At 44.1% G+C, this 22126-nt stretch overlaps 1 protein-coding gene and 1 long non-coding RNA gene across 2 annotated transcripts; one reads left to right on the top strand and one right to left on the bottom strand.

The window, feature by feature from the left end:
• Positions 1-1879: 1879 nt before the first annotated feature.
• Positions 1880-6241, top strand: LOC308587951. The gene is made up of 2 exons (XR_014008577.1): positions 1880-2574; positions 3417-6241. It is a non-coding gene; the product is annotated as an uncharacterized lncRNA (long non-coding RNA).
• ATP6V0B (ATPase H+ transporting V0 subunit b) lies at positions 5746-21038 on the bottom strand. Its single transcript, XM_081195930.1, has 8 exons — positions 20874-21038; positions 12113-12161; positions 11015-11098; positions 10253-10330; positions 9472-9541; positions 8787-8838; positions 7399-7589; positions 5746-6354 (listed from the first exon to the last, which is right to left on the bottom strand). The coding sequence occupies exons 1-8, from the start codon at positions 20938-20940 to the stop codon at positions 6328-6330; spliced, it is 618 nt and encodes a 205-aa protein (XP_081052056.1). The 5' UTR covers positions 20941-21038; the 3' UTR covers positions 5746-6327.
• Positions 21039-22126: the final 1088 nt, after the last annotated feature.

Here is a 22126-nt window from a genome sequence, read left to right as displayed (position 1 = left end):
TCCAGCTGTACTATAGAATGCTTTTGGGATACATTTCCAGGTAACTGTGAAATGAACCGAGCCTTCTTCATTCTAGGAGAGAAGGAGCTCATTAAATGAGAATATGGTTTGGCAGACATGCTACATGTTAACAGTGGTGAGAGGCCCAGGAAATTTGAACGATGAACTTGTCATAGTTACATATATTTAATACAAATGCATCTTTCTTTTTATTTCATCTCTGTATCCTTTTCTTTAATAAATAGGATTGAACTTTAACTTGGGTAAACTATGGCAGGGCTGATGGAACATCACCCTCTCTGAACATTTTTGAGCTGAGACAAGCAAATAAATGCCACTTGTTTGTATGTTACACTTCAGAATGGCTGTTCTTGCAACTACACAGGTAGGCCTTGGGAAGAACTCACAATAGACAGCACTGTCTATCTTAGCAGTGGCAGTCCAAGGTTCTTCTTTTTCTCCACTTGGTATCTTTTCAGTTGGAAATGCTAATTATTGAACCTGGGGCATTCTGCATGCAAAACACGTTTTCCTCCAGGGAACTATAACCTCTGCCAATAGGACTATGCTGCTGTAGTAGGCTGATCGCCGAAGAATTGATGCTTTTGAATTATGGTGCTGGAGGAGACTCTTGAGAGTCCCATGGACTGCAAGAAGATCAAACCTCTCCATTCTGAAGGAAATCAGCCCTGAGCGCTCACTGGAAGGACAGATCGTGAAGCTGAGGCTCCAATACTTTGGCCACCTCATGAGAAGAGAAGACTCCCTGGAAAAGACCCTGATGTTGGGAAAGATGGAGGGCACAAGGAGAAGGGGACGACAGAGAATGAGATGGTTGGATGGTGTTCTTGAAGCTACTAGCATGAGTTTGATCAAACTGCGGGAGGCAGTGGAGGACAGAAGTGCCTGGCGTGCTCTGGTCCATGGGGTCACGAAGAGTCGGACACGACTAAACGACTAAACAACAACAAGCTGTTGCCAAGACAGTGCCATTAACACTAGCCTCCAAAATCTCCACACCCTAATACCCTCAAGAATCATCAGGAAGTATTGTCTGTTCCTCACTAGAATTTGGAGAACCCTGTAAGTTCTGAACTAAGAGCTTCTTTTGTTTTTCTTCCCTCTCAGCCACCCAGCCCCACCCAGCCTTCCCCTCCAACTATCATGTAACGTAACCTAATGAGTTCAGTGCTTCCAGGCACTCTGCAAGCCATGCCAACATTCTTTACCAAGCACATCTGAGCTCCTTCAGTCCCAGTGCAATATTGCGGGGCTCATGTGTTTATTATTCTCTCTCTGTGTGAGAGCTGTCAAGCTCCCCAGCTCTTCTTTACAGCTTTGCATGCCAGCCTAGTGCCTCGATCTGGCAATCTTTACCTTCCTACCACACCCAGCAACTTGCATGCTCATTAAGTGGGAGGCAGGATACAAATATCCTGGAAGACTCTCCCCACAACACCCACCCACGATGCTACAAGGATCCCTGCCAGCTCATTAGTCTGATGAGCCAGCTTGGCTCCTTATGCCGGGCACTCTACAAACATCCAAAGTGAGTGGATTTTCTGCATCTTACAGCAGATTTGCAGGGATGTGGCAGAATCACCCAGGGAGCCAACACTAAGCCAGCAAAAGCACTGTGATTGACTTAAGCCTCCTAGAGAGGAAAAATGGAGGACTTCACTTTCACTCCTTGTGTAGGCTCAGGCCCAGTCTGCACCGCCTCAGAGGTCATCCACATGAGACACAGAACCTCATGGCACTAAGGAAAGAAACACCCTCAGAAAAATGGTGTGGCAAGATTCCTGAGGACAACAGCTCCTAACATAGTGCTAGGAGGCAACACCATTTCAGTGTAGGAAAAAACACAGCAGGTGGCAGGTGGGGACTACAGAAAGGGCCTTCACCATTTTAGCACATCACTGGAATGCTTTCCCAAGAAAGCACACCTAGTGCCAACTACAATGCCTTTTTGATGTGACGCACATAGCCTTTTAATTTCCTAGACTTTTATTTTCCTAGCCTTTTAAATATCTGTTGAAGTGTTTTGTAGTTTGCTGCTGTTTTTATTTTCAAGCATTTGATTGTGCTGCCACTTCCATTGCTCACTAGTCGGAATCTGTTCTTCTTTTAAGCTGCTTTTATTACCATCAGCCTGGCACATAGCAGACAGGGCAGGGCACACATTTATTAAATAGAGAGAATTATCTGCAGCACAGAAACACGCAAGGCCAGTGTAAGGTTCCTAAAAAGCAATGGGCTTGCCAGGGTTATGCCTCTGCAAGATAAGCCACCTCAAGGCAGTAACCACAACATGTTTTGAGGGGGGAAATGTGGAGCTACAGTGTAGCAGGCCCTACTCATGCCACAGAACAGCAACCTGTCCTGATCTGAAGGAACCCTCACAACTTCTCCAGCATATTTCCAATGAGAATAAAGCCAAACTAGCCCATTTCTTGGAACAGTGACAGTTACTATGATTTCACATATGACAATCAGAATGTAGGTGTTTTGTTTGGATCAAGATTCATCTTGTGATACTGACTGCTCACCCAATGACTGTATTTAAATACAGTGGTGCCCCGCAAGACGAATGCCTCGCAAGACGGAAAACTCGCTAGACGAAAGGGTTTTCCGTTTTTGAGCCGCTTCGCAAGACGAATTTCCCTATGGGCTTGCTTCGCAAGACGAAAACGTCTTGCAAGTTTGTTTCATTTTTCTTAACACCGTTAATACAGTTGCGACTTGACTTTGAGGAGCAACTCATGGAACGCAGTGTACATAGTAGCCTTTTTTGAGGTTTTTAAAGACTTTGGTGATTTTTGAAGCTTTTCCAAAACTTCTTTTGCAGCCATTTGGTAAGTTAAGCTTTTAAAACTTTTTTTTTGGGGGGGGGTTGGATTTTGGGTTGGGGTGTTTGGAATTCAAGGACTTGGTGTTGGGAAGGGGTTTGCAAGAATCTGGAAGCTTGTGTGTTTTGTTTCTGCATTTTTATGATTTTCTGTGACCATTGGGCCACTCTGCTGTTTTTTTAAAAAAAATTCTGGATTTGAATTTCTGTGTGCTGGGTGGCTGGGGGAACAGTTGGGGAGGGGTTTGCAAGAATATGGAAGTTTGTGGTTTTTTTCTGCATTTTTATGATTTTCTGTGACCATTGGGCCACTCTGCTGTTTTTTAAAAAAATTCTGGGTTTGAATTTTGAAATGCTCTTTACAGTATGTGTGACTTTAAAGAGCACTTAATAAACTCTTGTTGTACCAAATTTGGCTTTGTTTGGACTTTTTTTGACCACAGGAACACATTAATTGATTTTCAATGCATTCCTATGGGAAACCGTGCTTCGCAAGACGAAAAATTCGCTAGACGAAAAAATTCATGGAACGAATTAATTTCGTCTTGCGAGGCACCACTGTACACAGAAGTGGCGTATGCAAAATCAAGGACCTGAGGTTACGTGTACAGGTCAAATTTTGAGTTATTATCTATGTAAAGAAAAGCCCCCCCTGAGCTGCAATCACAATGAGAAGAACATTAAGAGTATGAACTGCAGGCAAACGAAGCCATCACAAGTAACTGAGATGCAGACCTTGAAGAGACTTGTTATACATATCTCAGTGCTTAAGAAATGTTGTGTAGGGACCACTGGGCTGCATTCAAAAGCAGGTTAGTCTTGTAGCGCAGCTTAAAGGTTAGGAAAATAAATCCCTCATCCCCACCTATAGCAACTCCAGTTTGTGTTAAGGCTATTCTGGACATATTGTTATAGTCCTATATGTTTTAAATAGGAAAGATTTTGTAAATACATCACCAGGAAAGAATGTATGTGGCACTAGACAAAACAATGTTTGTCTTTTGAAATCCGTTTTGCCCCACAGCAAGATGTTAGGCTTGTCAGTTATCAAGCTGAACTGAAATTTGAGGCTCTATGTCCTCTAAATTTACACAAGCCATCACATCTAGCTATCAAAACATGTACAGATCTGAACTGAAGGAAACGTCCTTGACAGAGCCATTTACTGGAGGGCTTCTTCCACCACCTGACCTACATCATTTTTTAAACACTAAATGAATCCATTTCAGTCAGCCTATGAGAGAGCATCAGGGTATCATCAACATAAAGATGATTTCCTCTATCCTTTGATGACTTTTATAACCACATGCTGATAAAGCTACAGTTTGACAATCAAATTATGGAGAGCAAGGGAACATGCAACCCCATCTGGTAGCCCTGCTCTAGCTTATATGGGTCAGATCTTGCCCCACTAGCAATGTTCTTAAAAGCTTTATTTAGATGAACACCAGTTATGTCATTGAGAAGTGCCGAGAGTGTCCCAAAGGAACATCTTTGCCTTCAGAACAAACAGCAGAATGGCTCACACATGTAAATTCAAGTGTTTTTACTCAGAGTAGTGGGAAACGTGGAAAAGAGGCTAAATATACAGTTGTCAAAAGTGTTTCAGGAAATCTCCCGGGGTGGGGCTCTGTCCCAGCAAGGAACCCAAAAGGTAACACTAAACACCCTGCCACATAATTTTTTAAGTTCCTGTAGAAAAATAAGCACAGCTCTGTTGCTCTCCAAAAGCACTGAGCCAATCAGAACAGTGAAGACTTGCTGTAAATAATGAAATAACAAACAAACAGAATCAGTTTTCTTTTTTTATATATTCCTTAAAATAAGAATATATCACAATACCCCCCCCCCATTAGACTATCTAAACTTTGCAGGGAAAATAACAAATTTTGCTGCCTGGATTCCAGCTCTTTCCTCCCACCCTTACAGTTACCAGGTAAGGCTGGCATGGGATTGGATTACAGATGGCAAATCCTGCTCAGGGCTTAAGCTATAAGATCTTTAGATTCATCCTACCATAAGAAGTGTTTCCCCTTCTGCAATGTGACTCTCTGGCTTCTAATTTTCAGCTAAGTTTTGCTTTAACTGAAAGCTGCCTTTGGCAACTCCCAATATAGGATACAAATACAGTTTTGTAAATTAATATGCTTCATGGTCCTAGGACTGCAAAACTACCCACCCCTGGGAAGAGGTAGCAGGAATACTCTTTATCCTGGGAGAGGGAACCTCCAATCCATGGGGGTCCAGTGTAGAAACTCAGATATATAAGCTAATTGCTAAATGGTAATTTAAACCTAGGTTGTGGCTGCCACAATGGAATGCCCAGGTCTCATTTTCTTTCTCAGGGATGATGTTGATGATGATTAATTTCATTTCTATACCACATTATAAAGCAAAAAAACCCTTAAAGTTTACAACACTTTAAAACTTCAGGGTTCAAATCCCCACTCAAGTCATGAAGCTCACTGGGTGACCTTGGGCCAGTTACAGCCTTTGCACCTACCTCACAGGCTCTATCAAACCTCTGAGTGATTTGCAATCAATCAGCAGGGCTTTTCAACTATCAGTTGTCTAAAGGAAATAACAAAATGACCTTTCCCATCTAAATTTGGCCGCTGAAATGATGAAAGTTACGCAGGAGAAGACTTGGGCAAAAGGACTATAAGCTCCATTCTAGTACTGAAAACCAATTCCTAGGATTCAAAATGGGCTCAGAGGAACCCCTTCTAAAAAAATAATAATCTATATTTTGCCCCTGGTTAGTAGATTTTGGATTCCAGTTAAAGAAACAAAGACAATCAGATAAGCCTGAAGTTTGCCCACCCCTGCATTGAGCAGTTTGATGAACAGCAGGCACACCACAGAGAAACAGCAACTATTGATCACAGTACAAGATATTTCCCATAATTAATTTTAATTAACCAATCATTTGTGAAGTTTCAGGGAACTCAAAAAATCACAACTTTTAGCTCCTATGCACCCCTTCAGTATGGAACAGATGTGCCTAGGAGGGTACCTCCCATAGCCTGCAGAGCCAAATCTTCAGCCAGTACCACTGGCTGTTCCAGAAAATGTGGACTGTGAGAGGCAGCAGGAGCCGGGGTAGCAGGAGGGGCACAGCAGCACGGGGCGCACAAGGAAGGGAAACTACTTGGGACACGGATGAGTTTATTTCACAGAACATGGCATTGCTGTTGGCAGTGGTTGCCACAAAGAGTGCAAGGGCTGGAAGACTCTAGGCTCCTTCTCCTAGGTCCATCCAGCCCCTTCTTTCAGGGGAAGTGGAGCAGGAAAGGATGGAAGGAAAGGAGGACAGATTCTTTCTCACACACACATCAATTGGTCAGGTTCTTCCATGGCCTCGCAGGGAAAGATCACGGGAATAAATTTATACACCAAGCTCCATCCCAAGCCAACAGAAGACATTAAATAAATATGTACAGAGTCTGCAGCTGGCAGACAGGCTGGTGGCAAAGGGCTTAGTCGCCCATTTTCACTTTAGACACCTGCAAAAGACAAAAAGGAGAGAAGGTAAGAAAACACAGGTGCCATGAATTAAGCTCCCCTACGTACCCCCACTATTGCCAAGAATAATGCCAGGATTTGTTTTTGGCTTAAGAGTGTTTGGAGTGAAACAAGCAGCAACGCCCAGGCCAGGAAGGGTGATTTGTTGCTCCTGCTGACTAGAAGGGAGGAGCAAATTGGGAGCCTTCTGTGCCTTCACAGTAAACCGTTAACTACCGATTACAGACTGTGAAATGCAAACTGGGCATGTTATCATATTTGTCGCATGTAGCAGCTTTTTAACACTGCAAATGCATCCACCTGTACATGATCATGAGGAAATATGACTGTTCAGGACAGGTGCACAGAGCAGCAGCCAAAAGTGAGGGGCAATAGTTGTGGAGAGGGAGGCTGAAGAGGCAGAGCCATAGTAGATCTTATGGACAGGGAAGCTTCTTGTCATTGAAGAAGGCTGAAGGTTGAGCCACACACACCCATTAAAGGCCTTGCCTCTTCCTTGCTCTGAAGCAGGGATGGCTTGGGGATTCCTTAAAGCAACACCAGTACCGCGAGATAACTACCTAACCTACCGAACCAGTAAATATTGGGCACAACTTAAGAGTAGATGAGAGCCCCTTTGAAGGAACAAATTAGTTTATGAAATTCTTTTTTGTTTCGCTAATCTGCAAAGAGCAGTCTAGGCATGACTACTGGCATTTCCAAACCTTTCCCTATGGGCTTGCTTCGCAAGACGAAAATGTCTTGCGAGTCTTGAGATATTTTTTTCGCTTCCCCCCTTTTTCTAAGCTGCTAAGCCTTTAATAGCCTTTTAGCAGCTAATCCGCTAAGCCGCTAAGCCTTTAATAGCCGCTAAACCACTAATAGCGCTAATCCGCTAATAGGGTTGCTTCGCAAGACGAAAAAACCGCTAGACGAAGATACTCGCGGAATGGATTAATTTCGTCTTGCAAGGCACCACTGTACCTCTGCTTAGGAGGTGGGAATGGGCAAGACTGTCTGGGGATAGCAAGGCCGGAGAGACTCACCTGCAGGATAGCCACGATGACTCCAAAGAGTCCGATGGCACTGCCAAAGATTTCCACAATGAGGATCTTGACAAAGAGGCTGGCATTCTGGGCATCTGCCAATGCTGCACCACTGCCCACAATGCCCACACATATACCACAGAAGAGATTGGACAGGCCCACAGTCAAGCCTGCCCCAAACATGGAGAAACCTATGGGAGGAAAGAGTATTAGGAATGGGCGGCACCCAGTTATATTTTCAGTTGATGATCATTGCAGGCCTGACAAGACTGGCCTCAGAGACCGTTAGGGTGAAGGCCCTTATGTTTTCTTCTAAGCCTGTCCTTGTTATGCATTATCTGCAGATGGAAATAAGGTAACAAGAAATTGTAACAATTTCCCTCCCCAACTCACACACAAACCGATTTTTCCTTAGGAAGAAAAGGTGCATGTTATGTATATTAACCCTTGCTTTCTATATGCAAACCTTTTAATCCACAAATAAAATAAACCAGTTCTTAGGAATTTAGTGCAACTGGTGCAATGGCTCCTTATTTATTGGAGAAAGCTCTCCCTGTCACCCTCCCTCGCCACACCTTAATCATGAACCAGACTACTGGGTTCAGATTTACAAAGTTTAAAGGTGTTCCTGACTCACTCAGGGGAAATGCAGCAAAGCAAAGAGTGGTGACAGTAACACTATCTAAGCAGAACAATGGCTATATACTATTTATTTAGTTATTTCTGGAGCACTAGAAAGCCTCCCAGGCCACAGGGTGGTATTAGATGTCACAATTCTAAAGACTTTGGGACAGGATACAGCCAAAGACAGCATCTTGGCCCAGCTCACACCTCGCCCAGGCTTGCATCTGTGGCATGCCACAAGAATAGCATTGCCACTATAGCCATCCAAGAGGACAGCTGCTGCCAGCAAACATGTCAAGATGTGCCGGTCTCTTCTGTGATGACAAGAGATTATATACCCACCACCCCAGGGTGACAGCACAGATATAGTTGGCACATCAGATACTGCAACATGGCGGTAGGGAGCTTTGCAAAGCCAGAAAATCAACTGGAGATAATACATATACCCCCTGCTTGTCAGACAATGTTCGGTGGCCTATTGGAAAAAAGCTGTCCTACTGCAGGTGAACTTGTGCCAAGACACAATTCAACTAGGGAAGGGCTGCAGCTCAGAGATAGAGCAGGTTCCAGGTTCAATCTTTGGTGCATCTAAGTAGGGCTGGCAGCCCCTGAGAAACTGCTGCCAGTCAGTGTCGAGAACACTGGCCTTGATGGACCAATCGGCTGACTTGCTATAAGACAGCCTCCTAGGTTTCCTACGTAACAAGGGGTGCCTGATGATATCGCAAGGGCAAGAACCATTATGCCCCACAAACCCAGCCTACCTGCATGGTAGTTCTGGGCGCCAATCGCCTTAGGGGTTCTGCCCGAAAATTGCTGCAAGGAAAGGAAGGATTTTAATAAGCAAGTCTCTGACAAAGACATTAGATGTGGCATTAAGGCACGTCACTGTAGATAGGAACTATCCAGACTTGAGTTGAAATAAACTCGTACCCTTTTCAGAATTACAGCAGGGGGAAAGGGAGCTGAGAGGACTGTGGCCCACCAAGGTGCCTCATTCCTCATAAGCTCATAACTCTAAACATCTGTCAGATGCAGGTTAACCTTGCTCCAAGGTCTTGGGCAATCTATGGCTCCGTAGTGGGATTTATCCCAGGTGAAAATAACTCCTCTTTCTCCCTATGTCAATTCTATGTCCCTGTGTCAATACAGCCCCTGCTTCAAGAGCAATTAGTCAGGGCTTGTTCTCCCCTACAAGGATAGAAAACTTTTGCTCAGAGGCATGAGCCAGGATTGCCTCCTGCAACTGGGCTTCTACCCAGCATAGCACTTGGCTCCACAGTTGCCTGGACTCCATCAATACCTCTCTGATTACCTTCTTTGCCCTCCTCCGTTTGGCAACAGCTCAGCTCCCTTCAAATCAGACACCGTGGAGCATGGCCAAGAGCGAGACTTGGCACACAACTGTGTCCCTCCCATACAAGCCAGCCCCTGCCCCCCCCCCATTACCTCAGCCATGTTGGTGATGACGATGGCCATGATGATTCCATAGATGGCCACAGCTTCACAAAAGATGATGCTGCCAGGAGAAAACACATATTAGCAGCTGCAACATCTCAAGGGTGACAATGTGGGCATGGGACCAGGGAACGAGAGAGGGAGGAATGGGCTGGCCTCTAATGGCACATCTACCACTGGGACCCTCCTTGGCTTCCCAACCACCTCCTTCCTTCCCCTGGCTAGCTAGGAATGAGGTGGTAACCTTGCAGATGAGGCAGCAGCCTGAGAACGACCAGGCAACCAAGGAAGCAGCAAGTTTCAGAGCACACCTTGTTCCCCCAAAAGTAAAGCTGATTCATTTGTTTAAAGTCTTTGCTTGACACTTAAGGCAGAGTGTTTCTGAGCATAGGCAAAGCCGGCCCAAAGCAGATCCTTCCACAAGGTGCTCACACCCCTATTCTCACACCCCACCCATTAAGCCAGGGGTGAGGAACAGGTAATGCACTGAACTAGAGGGGATTTTATTTATTTGCTTTTTCTTTGTATTTTGCTGTGCCCAGTTCCATCTTTTGCCCTGCAAGCATTGAGGGTCCCCACACCTGTGCTGGATCAAACTCAATGCCTAGCTCTCACAAGGATTTTACGGTACACAGAAGCCAATTCAGGAATGTACAATTTTTTTAAATCTGTGCAGCAGGAAACAAGGCATATCAAGGATGGGCAAGTGAGCTTTTGGACTTTGCAGTACCTATACCTGTGGAATATATGCTGAACAAGGGGGTCCTCTCACCTGACCAGATTTTTGGTTTTGATCCTAGGTGCTTTGACACCACCGCCAAGGATGCTGGATCCAGTAATGTAAATGCCCCTGAAAAAATAGTTACAGAAGCGGTTAGAGGAGTGGTACTTGATGGGCAGCAAAGGGGAGGGGGGGACAGCTTGCTTAGATTGCACCCTGCCAAAATCATTTTATTATTCATTAATGCCCAGCACTACACTTATTTAAGTACACTTATATCTTGACTTTCTTCCATCATAGAAGTCAAGGTGGTGTACATGAAGTTAGGTTAGGTTTATTGAATCCCAAAATTCCCAGGGTGATTTACAACAATAAGAGAATACAGTAATGAAAACACATAAGCATATTAAAAATGCAGGCAGAGTAAGGGGAATATCCAATCATTGGTGCTTCCCAAATGCCCAGGGAAACAAAACTGTACTTGAACTATGACAGAATTGCTGCCACACTCCATAGTTGGGGAGCTGCAGAAAAGGCCTGTTCTCTCATCACCACTCTTTGAGTCTGCCTTTGATGCATCAGGCAGAAAAGGGTCTCAGATGACAATCCCAGGGTCCAGACAGAGTTTGGGGATCTCCCTCCAGGCACTGACCAGACACAGACCTTTGGTGAAGTGGCTGCATCATGTGCCCTCAGACTGTGCCTTGGGACTAACCCCCCAAAATGGAAGCCCAAAGTAGGGCTCAGCAGTATTGGTTGAGGAATGATGTCCATTAACAGATCGCTAGGGGCTGGGAGAGATGAAGTACTCACCAGGCAGCACCCACCACTGATAATGAGATGGCCAGCCCAATGCCCAGGTTGGACCACAAGTATGGCGAGGTCTCTGTCAGGAACCTGTACATAGGAGGAATTACCTTATGAATACTCTATTCCTTTCTCCATCATAGCATCAAGTCATAGCACCCGCAGGGGAGAAGCAGCCCTAGTCAAACCAATCCATCCCATTTCTGGACAGAACTTGGTCAGGTCAGTCTACCCATCCTGCACAATTGGTAAGTGGTAAAAGAGAACTAACGCCTGCTGCCCAGGGTGGCAGCCAGAAGGCCTTGCCTCTTTAGCAGTAACTAGGAGACTTCATAACCCATTAGGAAAGGTGTTATTTGTTATAGTTTGGGCTACAAAACAACACTGTAGAAAAGCTGTGCTGAGCCCAAGCAACCCTAGGCTAGTTTAGCCAACAGGAAAGGAGGTCCATGAAAGCAGGGTGAGCCAGAGACTTGCTTAAGATGCTGTTCAATACAGCACTCTTTGGTTAGCTCTTGAACTAGCAGAAGCAGGATATGGGTCACGGCAACTCCTCAAGACCACTAATCCTATACCATTAAGACTAGTGGGTGCATGGAGAAGCATCTGTTTTCAGGCCCAAGCAATAGTCCAGAAGCACAGAAAAAAGTGCCCCAAAAATGTTCAAGATGTGTGTGCGGATGTGCCAACAGAATCTGAGCAGCACAGGGCCTATAACCTAGCTAAGCACAGGGACAAGTGGCTTGCAACAGCAGGCAAAGAGGAGAGGCAGCCAGCTGACCTGCAGGCAAAATGAGGCAATTAGCAGCATTGACTAGTGAAATGGGACACTGCCATCAATACTGTTGTCAACCAACGGGGGAAGGGGGGGGAGAGACACGGCCTGCCTGTGGAAGCAACCATGCAAACATCTGCCTGCCTACCACTCCTCAGAGCAGAGCACTGTTGGGCTTTCTGTAATTCATGCGCATGGAAAAGAAAACGCGAAGGCAAATTACTGCTTTTCCTCATGCTCTCTTCCCCAATATATTGCTGAAAACACCAATAAGCCACTGTTCCCCATGCTACTCCAACCCCAGCCTCTAGGGAAAAGTGCCATCTTACCATGCTATATCGAAACGGAAACCAAGGTCAAATATTGTGTAGCAGATTCCTGAAAAACAAGAGAAACACAGAATGATTCCACTTTTTGGCTTGGTCTCCTCAAAGCCCAATCTGTGATGCTCACACCTTGCCACCGGTGCTGAACCCCCCCCCCCCCCAGGGAGAGCAGAAAGGGTTTATATAGTCTTCATACAGCTTACACCACAAATTGCCCCTTTCCAAATCACCTCTTTCATGGGGAAACTATCACTTATTCCTTTCTGTTGTGCTCTGTTTAACAAGACCCAAAAGGTCACTACATACTAGAAATAAGAGACAGAAAAGGACTCCTATCCTACAGGCTTCCTACCAGCACACTTTTTAAAATCCTTTCAGCACTAACAGGAAGTCTTGCCCCTCTCTGTTCCAGGGTAGAAAAATGTGAGCATCCTCTAGATGCTGTGCAACTCCAGTTCTCATCATCTCCAGTCAGTAGTGCAAAAATAACATTTGGGGTACCATACTGGCTACCTCACTCTTTATCTTCTGAGTGCTGCAGCACTGACCGACATCGGAATACAACACCTTGGACCTCAAACAATCACTTTCGACTTCTGCCAGGCCCGTGCAGAAGCCAGGCTCAGCCAAAGGCAAGATAACAGCCACCAATGTATGGGCAGGATGTTCTGTGTAGCTATGATGGAAGCCTCCTAATGGCACAATTGGCAGATATAGAAAAACTTAAGAGATGTAACCATTCCACCTATCATTAATGTATCTTTGTCTATGTCTATCCTCAAAATCTAAACAACAGCTCCTGATGCAACACATTGACTTGGGTAAAAAGTGATTTAGATCTTTATCAATATTTAGAAAGTTTCAGTTTACTGGAAAAATGTAACGAAGATCTCCTATGATCGCCTATAAAGTTGTCACAGGTATCTTGGAGGCAGAGAATATGGCCTTTTATCCCTATATTCATAATTTGACTCTACAAAAAGAAAATGCAATGTTCAGAGAGATAATGGCTATGAACTCCGGTTAAAAAAACCACCAACCACCCTTGTTTCACCTTCCATTAGTGCATATGGTCAAATTCTTTTATGACAAACTGAACAAGAAACTTACAAAAATTCTGTGGAAGTGAAGACATTTTTATTTATGCCACAGAAATGTGTAAACCAGATACTGGGTACCTTTTTTAGCATCAGGGCGAAAAACATTTTCTCTGCAGGTAGTGGAATTGTATAAGAACTAGAGAATTTGGAAAATGCTAGTGGGACTGATAAAATGAAATGTAGCTGCCATTTGATCCTCCCTCTTTTGAATTATGTAACAGAAGAATATGCTAAAGATTGCATGAGCTGATTTCAAATTTATTGGTTGCTGCAAAGTTGATTTATGCCAAACAATGGGAAGGACAATCTATATCATCAGGGAAGGATCAGTGACAGTCTGGGAATCATCTTATCTAGCCAAAATGTCGGCTTTCAGGAGAAATGATGTACTGCAATTCCTAAAATAAATATGGAGCAGGGTGGTTTAATATAATGCTTAATGAATCTATGTCTATAGATTTGCTGATTTTACTGTGTGCAGTAATGGAAACGCTTTTCTGCCCCCGCCCCATTTTTTCTGCATGTATAAATGAAAATCTTTCTTAGTTTAATATTCATTGAAATATTATGTTTATGTATAAAAAATAAAATCCCCATGTTCACACAGCTAACTGGAAGGGCACGGCCCCTTTGTGGTAGCCCTAATGGGCATTGCTATGAAAAATGTTATCTAACTGCTGCAGTCTGAAGCACATCCATCTGTGACACTACTCGTGACCAACCCAAATAAGCAAAGTTATTCATGAAGTCTTTTTATAATCAGTCATTCTTTTCTGTGATGTTCCCAACCGCCTCACCTGTGGAATGCTCTTTTTAGGGAGATGCACCTGTCACCATCTTTGTCAATTTTTAGGTGCAGCAAGCCAAGACCTTTGGTTAATTAATGTTGCCTCCTATGGTGGTGCCCATCTTTTAGTGGGGTGGGTAGGACTTGGTCCTTATTAATTTGTTGATGAATGTGCATTTTATGTACTATATATTCTCGCTGTTTAAAACTTTTCTGGCTTTAAATGGTGTTGTAATTTAATTTGTCAAGTTGCTTTGAGACTTTTTATTGCATAAAGTGACTGATAAATGTTATTATTGTTATTAACAATACCAAAAGGATCCCCAACAGCTTTCATTCTTAGATAAGCAAGAATGCTGTACCTTCACATCCACAGCAATCTTGGCTCTAGGGGCCTTTTTTCATCCATAAACCATTTTTTCCTTTTAAAGGGCTGGATGAAGAACATGCATGGGGAAGAAAACCAGCTGTGAAAAAGTTAGCAGTATCACATACTGCAGACAGGAAGGGAAAATCACCCCACAACCTCAGACTGGGAAGCAGAGTGGAAGAAGATGAGTCAATGACATGATGATGGGAACTGTATTTCGGGATATATGAATAGAATATGATGGGACAGTCACAGGATGCAAATGTTCCACTTGCAAGGTCCAGGCAGAACTATCCTCCTGTGAGCCTGACAATGTGAAAAAAGACACAGACAGACACAGAGGTGGGAAGGAGCTGAGAAAGAAAGAGCAAGGCTGCAGAAACAGAGCATCATGGGGCAGGATAGAGAACAAATGAGCCACAGAACTGGGGAAGAAAGGATAGATTGGCTCCAATGGAGAATAACTAAAGAGAGAATGCAAGTAGGGTGACCCTTTGATCTATTTTTAAAAAATAGCGTTGACATTAGGAAGTGTTAGACAACAAGGCAGTTCAACAGAGGGTGTGAAGTCCCTATCAGTAGACATTGTAGATATAATACACCACACCAAAAACAAGTCTAGTAGAATTAACCATGTATGGGAAGCAGAAGAAAGTGGGTCAGGAAACTGGAGACTCTATTCAATGGCTCAGAGCTCATCAGGGTCATATTCACATCCCCGTGAGCAGAAGCCTATCTGCTCATAGGTGTGCAGCCTGCTCCAAGCGACAGCTTTAAGCCCCAGGCACTGCCAACTCCAGACCCTTCACTCAGCAGCAGCAGACTCTGATCTCAGGAGCCGACAGCCTGCTGCCTTTCCCTGCACACGCAGGCTTTGAAAGCAACACTGGCGAGAGAGAGAGAGAGATAATGGGCATATACACCCAGGGAGAGCTACACTCTTCCTGACATTTAGGTAAGAACTAGGAGCAGAATCTATTCAAATTTGTATGCTGTGCAGGTTAATAGTCTATGCACAAGGGGAGAACGGGGCCCCATGAAGGCAAAGTGTTGTTTTGGAGCCACCCAGGTGAAGGTTGGAGAAGAGGGGAGTGTGGCACAGCATCCTTCCTTGCCAAGCCACGCCACCAACACTGAGAGAGTTAGCATAAGATATAATCTGATGCCATTTTGTATTAACTGCACTTTGCAGTCTTCCTTACAAAAAGTGGTCAAACCCGGCAGTTACAAACCAAGATGTGGAATGGAAAATTTACCAGTGATTTATTTTGCTGTGGAATCCCCCCTCCCCATTTTGTAAGTTGGATGCCAACTGCAAACACAGGCAAGTTTGCCAATGCCCAAGTTGTTTTGCTTTGTTTACAAAATATTAGAAAAATGAACATGCTAATTTGGGAGTGTAATAAAAGTTGCCAACACAAACTGAATTATCTACAGTGTAAATTAGCCTAATAGCATAAGAAAGTTTCCCAGAAAGGTATCTAATTCAAATTTTTTTGGAAGATCCACACTACAGTACTGGTTACAAAATATCAAAAAGCATAGCTAGAGCCTTCCTCTCCAGAAAGCTACACAGCTACACAATAGATGCAGTTGATTAAAGGTGGTCCTGGAAACCACCAAACCTGCCTGTCAAAAAATAAGACAGGGTTTAAGGGTACTTCTAGACACCTAACTAGTTTGATGCGGAGACTGTCACTTCTGTCTAATAGAGGTAGGGCTGCTACCAGTCCAGAACTATCTACCAGAACTATCTTCATCTTGCCTAAATTCAAATCTAGTTTGTTTAACCATCCACTCCATCAAAATGTGTCAATATTAACTAAAACCAAAATAGTAGTTCCTGTTCATTTAGTTAACAACATATACAGCTTGGTATTATGTCAATGATATCACTGCCCAAAGTTCCAGATTATATTCAGTTTATATATATATATATATATATATATATATATATATATATATATATATATATATATATATATATGATACCACAAACATCAAATTATATTCGAATATTCACCAAACATATAACCAAAGACACAACAAGGTGTTAGTGGAATATAATGGAAATGTGGGGAAACAGTTGCGGGTTATATTAATGTCTGATGGACATGAGACAAAATTTGGAATTTGGTGGGAAAGACCACTAGATGCATTTATATAATTATAATTGCATATCACATACTTATAAATCTGCTAGTAATTTTTCTGGAATATCCTAATGAAGATGTGAGATCAGAACATGGAAATTTATTTGAGTTTTATTAGCTGCTGCCAAAATATATATTTTGGAAGTGAAATGGTATATTCCAATCATTTTAACAGAATGAGAATGGTTTGATAGAATTTGGTATCTTGCTACAGTAACGAAATTAAAGAGAAATAGTACAATTAAGCAAAAGTAGAGAAAGAAATGGGACAATTTGAGAACTTATGGTCCCCCTTTCTAATGTAGAAAATTAGATCAACTGGCATAAATTTACGTTTTTTCTCTGGTTATAATAATTTATTGCATAAAATATAGTTCTATGTTTATTATATTATACCAAAGCTATATTTTAATGCATACTGATTTACAAGTAAATTTTAAATCTGGCAAATATTAGCTCAAAATTCTCCTTACCAATGGCTTCATGGTAAGCAGCATTAATTAAAACATCCTAGGGATGGTGGTCAACCTTGGCATATCCCACTGAGTGCAAAAACCCTACTAAAAAAAGAGGGGTTCTTGTAATCCATCCCAAGTCTTTACAACATAGTAGGAAAACATATCAGTAATTCTAGCTACCCTCATGTACTACAACAGCATCATTCAGAAACAGTAGACAATGTGAACTGTGAAGTCAGCAATCAGGTATCTGAAGGCATCCCAACAATGGAGGAATACTGGAATGGAAAGGCATAATAAGACAAAGCACAGCTGAATGGTAGTTTACTGACACTGCTTGAAGGATCTTCTTTACATACTGCAGGAGAACCCAAGGGCCAAAAATGAACCCTAAGGACACCTCTACTTTTCTTCACAAGAAAAGTGTGAAGCAAGCTGGCAAAAGAAGCTTCCTGTCCTTATGTGGATTTGTTCACTGCTTTCTCAGTGGATACTGGCTAGGACAATCCCTCTCTATATTGGAAATCAATTTGTACTATAAGCAGTAGAGAATACACTCAGTAGACTGGAGAGTCTCTTTCTATACTTTCAGAAGGGGAGAAAATTCCATGGCACCCTGTGAGGCCTAACAGGAAGTGGGCTAAAGATTGCCACCCAGAGGTCTGGTCTCTACTTTTCAGATCCACAATGATGATCTTGATATGTTACTTCCAACAGGACCAGCTCCAGATTTTTGTCTCTTGCTTGAAGTGTCACAATTAATGTTTTTTACCCTTGCGGTAGTAGTCATTCACTTTTCCCCTCCTTGATTTCTATTACAAGCATATAACACATAGTAAGGATGGAATATGCAATTGCAAAGAAAGGAAGCAAACTACCACTTTCAGGCCCAATCCTATTTTGGAATGCGTTATTTCAGGATACAGGTAGCATTTTTTCAGAGTTCTTTTACCCAATGCAGTGCTGAAGCAATTGATGAAAATACACTACTTTCTGTAAAACTCCTAGAGGTACAGGAGCACTCTTAAAATTTGGGCCAGATAATATAAAAAGCGACACAAACCTATCCTACCTCTAAGTCCAAGACCAAATGGTTCATCATCCTGCCAGAAGACATGAGTGACACCCTTGTATGCAGTGCATTTAAAAAGTTTTAAAGCTACAATAATTATTGGGGGAAATTAACTCCCCCACCCAGACAACCCAGACAAAGTCCCAAAATTGTTAGTGGACACTATGGAAAACCAAGTTAAGTGTAGTTTATTACACAAAGTAGAGTTGGCACAACAGCAAACTGACCAGTGAAGCCATGATTCTGCTGATGCTTTGAAAATTGGCCTGTACAACTGATCTTATTAATCGTTTAACAATGATTAAAAAATTAAAATGTCACAGTGTTTCGAGCATAAAACCTAGAGAGAATAATTTTTCAGTAAAACCTTCACATTAAAGATTGTGATCCTAAGGATTAAGATCCAAAACCTTTAAGACTCTTCAAAGTTATTAATCATTCAATCACATCTGAGAAGTTAAGTCACTGTTTTGCAACAACAATTGCCCAAAGCTACCATAAAAAAGAAGAGACAGCACAGTGAAATAAACCTCCATTCATCACACTGCTTCTTCGCTATAGTAGCAAGGTCAAATGACAGGCTACCCCCCCCCCCCCGTACGGTTACATACATCATTTATTCACTCAAGTGGTGCTCTGCTCTGCTTCCTCTCCAATGAGTTTAGTCATGAGGCAGAACACTGAAGTACTGTTGTAGGAAAGAGATCTTCACTGTCCCTTCCAGATATATATTGGGATGGGGTAAGGTATTTATACCTCTGTAGCCCATCTATAGGTTAAATAGCTTCTCACATTATGGGACAGATGTTTTATGACTTGGAGCACATTCCTTCCTGCCCACAGTCCCCAGCCACCCGTCTGACAAACCCTAGCTCAGGTGAATGAATGTCCCAAAGTAATAACAGAATCATGCTTGGGCAGGGTCCACAGAAGCCAAGACAGGCCGATACTAAAAGACCCACCATGAGGCATCTATGCTCACATCCTACTGAAAAGAAAGGAAAATGTTAACTTCCTCCCTGGTACAGCTTTAGTAATCATGGCTAGAAAAGGAGAAGTTCTGTTCTTCCCATCCATGCTGATCTGAAAGAGGAACTAAGAGTCACACTTACCACTGGAAAAGTAGCAAAAAGAGGGAGGGGGCAGAAGAACCCTAGCTGCAAATAAGATATAAGGAAGAAGGAGAAAAGGAAATGGAGTACTGTTTGAGTAGAGTGGTATACGGTTGAGCAGACTGCTTAGTCCCAACAGGAACCAGTAAGAAACTCTCTGCTTCTAAGCAAGGTCTGTGTCCAATTGGTAAAATGACCTTAAAGGAACTGAGTTTGAATCAGAAGGTCAGAGCTTAGTTTCCTGTTTGTCATTCCTCAACCCTGACTGGTGAAGTCTTAACCAAATCAGCTGGGCTAATCCAGTTGAAACCACCAACAGCTCCCAGAGAGTTGGGACAGGACTGTTGTAGGACAACTGCTCCAAAGCTTGTTGACAAAACAAACCCAAGGGGGCGGGGAGAGTCCACTGTGCACCTTTTGCATGGTTCATCACATTTCCCCCAACAGTGTTAACGCTTTTTTGGTTCCCAATAAATTGCAACCACACAACACAAGAACAAATATGTCATTCAACTCATGATGGAGGACTTTCTAAATTGTTCCTTGTTTAGAATAAGGACACAGCATACCTGCATGGGCTCACCAAGAACAAATTATCACCTGAACAAATGTAGAGACTACCAGAAAATGCAAAGATCTCTCCAGCAAGAATGAATCCAGGCTATTGGTGAGCCAAGTCTCCTTCATAGATCTGCACATGCAGAACTTCTTACCAATGCTAGGATGATTAACATCGAAACCATGATGAACAATGAAACCAATGTTTGGTGGTGAAGGAAAAGATATATATCAACATTAAGACCCAGTAATCCTGTCAATGTATAAACAGTTATGTAGCTAGTCAGGAGTTCATTAAAGTGCAATTGCTTTGATACCAAAGATAACCAAGGGGACAGCAGCTTCAGACTCTGCCACAGGTCCCCTGGTTGCAAGGCTACACACTCTAGCCCTTGCTCAAATTTCACCACACAAGAAAAGGAAACGACACTGCACTTTTAGAAAGTTCCTCCAAATACACTTCTTTTGATCTACTTTCAGACATCAAAATGCCATTGGTGTGCACAGCATCAAAATTCACAACTAGCACTGAGCTAGTTAATTAAGAAAGCCTTTCCCCACCCCTCGCCTTTTCGCTGCTTTCACAGATGAGGAAGCAAAATGAGCACCACAGAGCCCAATATGGTGGAAATCTGGAGTCGTCTCTTAAACTATTTTTATTTTTGAGACCAAGGATGTGGAGAACGACAAGAAGTGGGCCTGCCGTGGGAAACCCACATGCGAGGGCCCCTCCGGAAACCTTCCCAATGAGAAGGTCATGGACAAGGAGAACCAAGTACAGTATCTTCCAGACCACCCCCTGAAGACAAAATGGTTCTCCCCGCGCAAGCAGGAGGATGCGAGTCTCCCCTCTGCAGGGATGTCGCCTCGCCCCCCAGCCCCGAGAACAGCCTGACGGGCCAACTAGGGTAGGGCAAGGCAGCACCGCGGATCAAGAAGCACTTAAAAACATTCGCTAAGCCTGGAGGGCGGCATCCCACCCCAGCGCCCCAGGTGGGCTCCCTCGCGCCCTGCGCCTCCCGCCCGCCCACGACAAGCCAAACCTTTGCGTATAACCGCACACAGCCCCGGCGAAGGGAGGGGAGAGGAGGACTTCGGCAAAGCTGCGTCGGCCCTCGCAGCGGCGCTCCCAGCTCCCCGTTCAAAGCACTAACCGATGCCGGTGATGGTGGCGGCCGCGGTCAGCCCCAGCCCCGAATACAGCAGCGCGAGCCCGGACATGGCGGCGGCGGCGGCGGCGGCAGCGAGTCCTCAGAACGGACTGAACGCGACCGGGAATCACCTGACCCACAGAATGACGGGAACCACGCTCCACGTGACCAGACCAAGTTTATCTGACGCCTCTCGCCGGCTGGGATGATTGGTCGGATCGGAAGAGAGCGAAACTCCAGCCCCCACAATGCACCGCGCTGATAGGCTTCCCGTTTATTCTTCTTTCCCGAGGGCCTTGCTGTGTCGGGATCTTTTATTGGCTGCAAAGCTCCCTGCTAATGACGTAGGAGAGAGAAAGAGAAGCGTAGCGATAGAAAAAAGACGCGTTCCGATAGGGAAAAGAGCGCGGCGTTCTCATTGGGTGCCTTTAATCCCACCCAGGAAGTGTATTGGTGGCCATGTGGTGGATGTTGGGGATTCCTAGGTGAGTAGAGTGACAGTAATAGGGCGCAGTAGTTGATGTTTCTTATGTCGGGCGGGCGGGGGGATACATTTGTTTTGTGTGCAAAGGGGTTCCAGATTAAATTCCTGGCATTTCCAGGTAAGGTTGAGAAATGCTTCTGCCCGAAATGCCAGTCAGTCTTCTTGACAACATAGAACTAGAGCAGGCATAGGCAAACTCGGCCCTCCAGATTTTTGGGTCTACAACCACCACCATCCCTAGCTAACAGTGGTCAGGGATGATGGGAATTGTAGTCTCAAAACTTCTGGAGGGCAGAGTTTGCCTATGCCTGAACTAGAGAGACCGGTGGTCTGTCTTTGTGTAAGGAGCCTTCCTGAGTTCTGCTGTTTCCCAGGCCGCTTCAGTGCCATTTTCTTGTCTCTCTCCTATTTCAGTGCATGTTTCTGAACGAAGGAGGCATTCTAATCAGTGTTAGTGATTAGAAGCATGGATACAAAGGGTTTTAGCTATGTCGGTTCCCTACTGCAGTGTTTCCCAAACGTTTTTGGGCAACGGCACACCTGCTTACCGGAAAAAAATCTCGCGGCACACCACCATTAAAGCCCCGCCCCGTGACGTCAGCGCGCAGCGTCACGCCGGGAGGGACGCACAAAAGTGAACGTTTTTTCCCTCCCCCTTGCCGGGGTGGGAGGAGGCAGCAGAGCGAGGGCAGCTGAGGCGGCGGCGGCAGCTGAGGCGGCGGCGGCTGCGATAGCGGGCGGAGGAGGAGCCGTCGCCGGGAGTTGCTGCTGC

This window comes from Podarcis bocagei (assembly GCF_964188305.1).
Source record: "Podarcis bocagei genome assembly, chromosome: 5".
NCBI lineage: Eukaryota > Metazoa > Chordata > Lepidosauria > Squamata > Lacertidae > Podarcis > Podarcis bocagei.
This window is presented reverse-complemented; position numbering and strand designations above follow the sequence as displayed.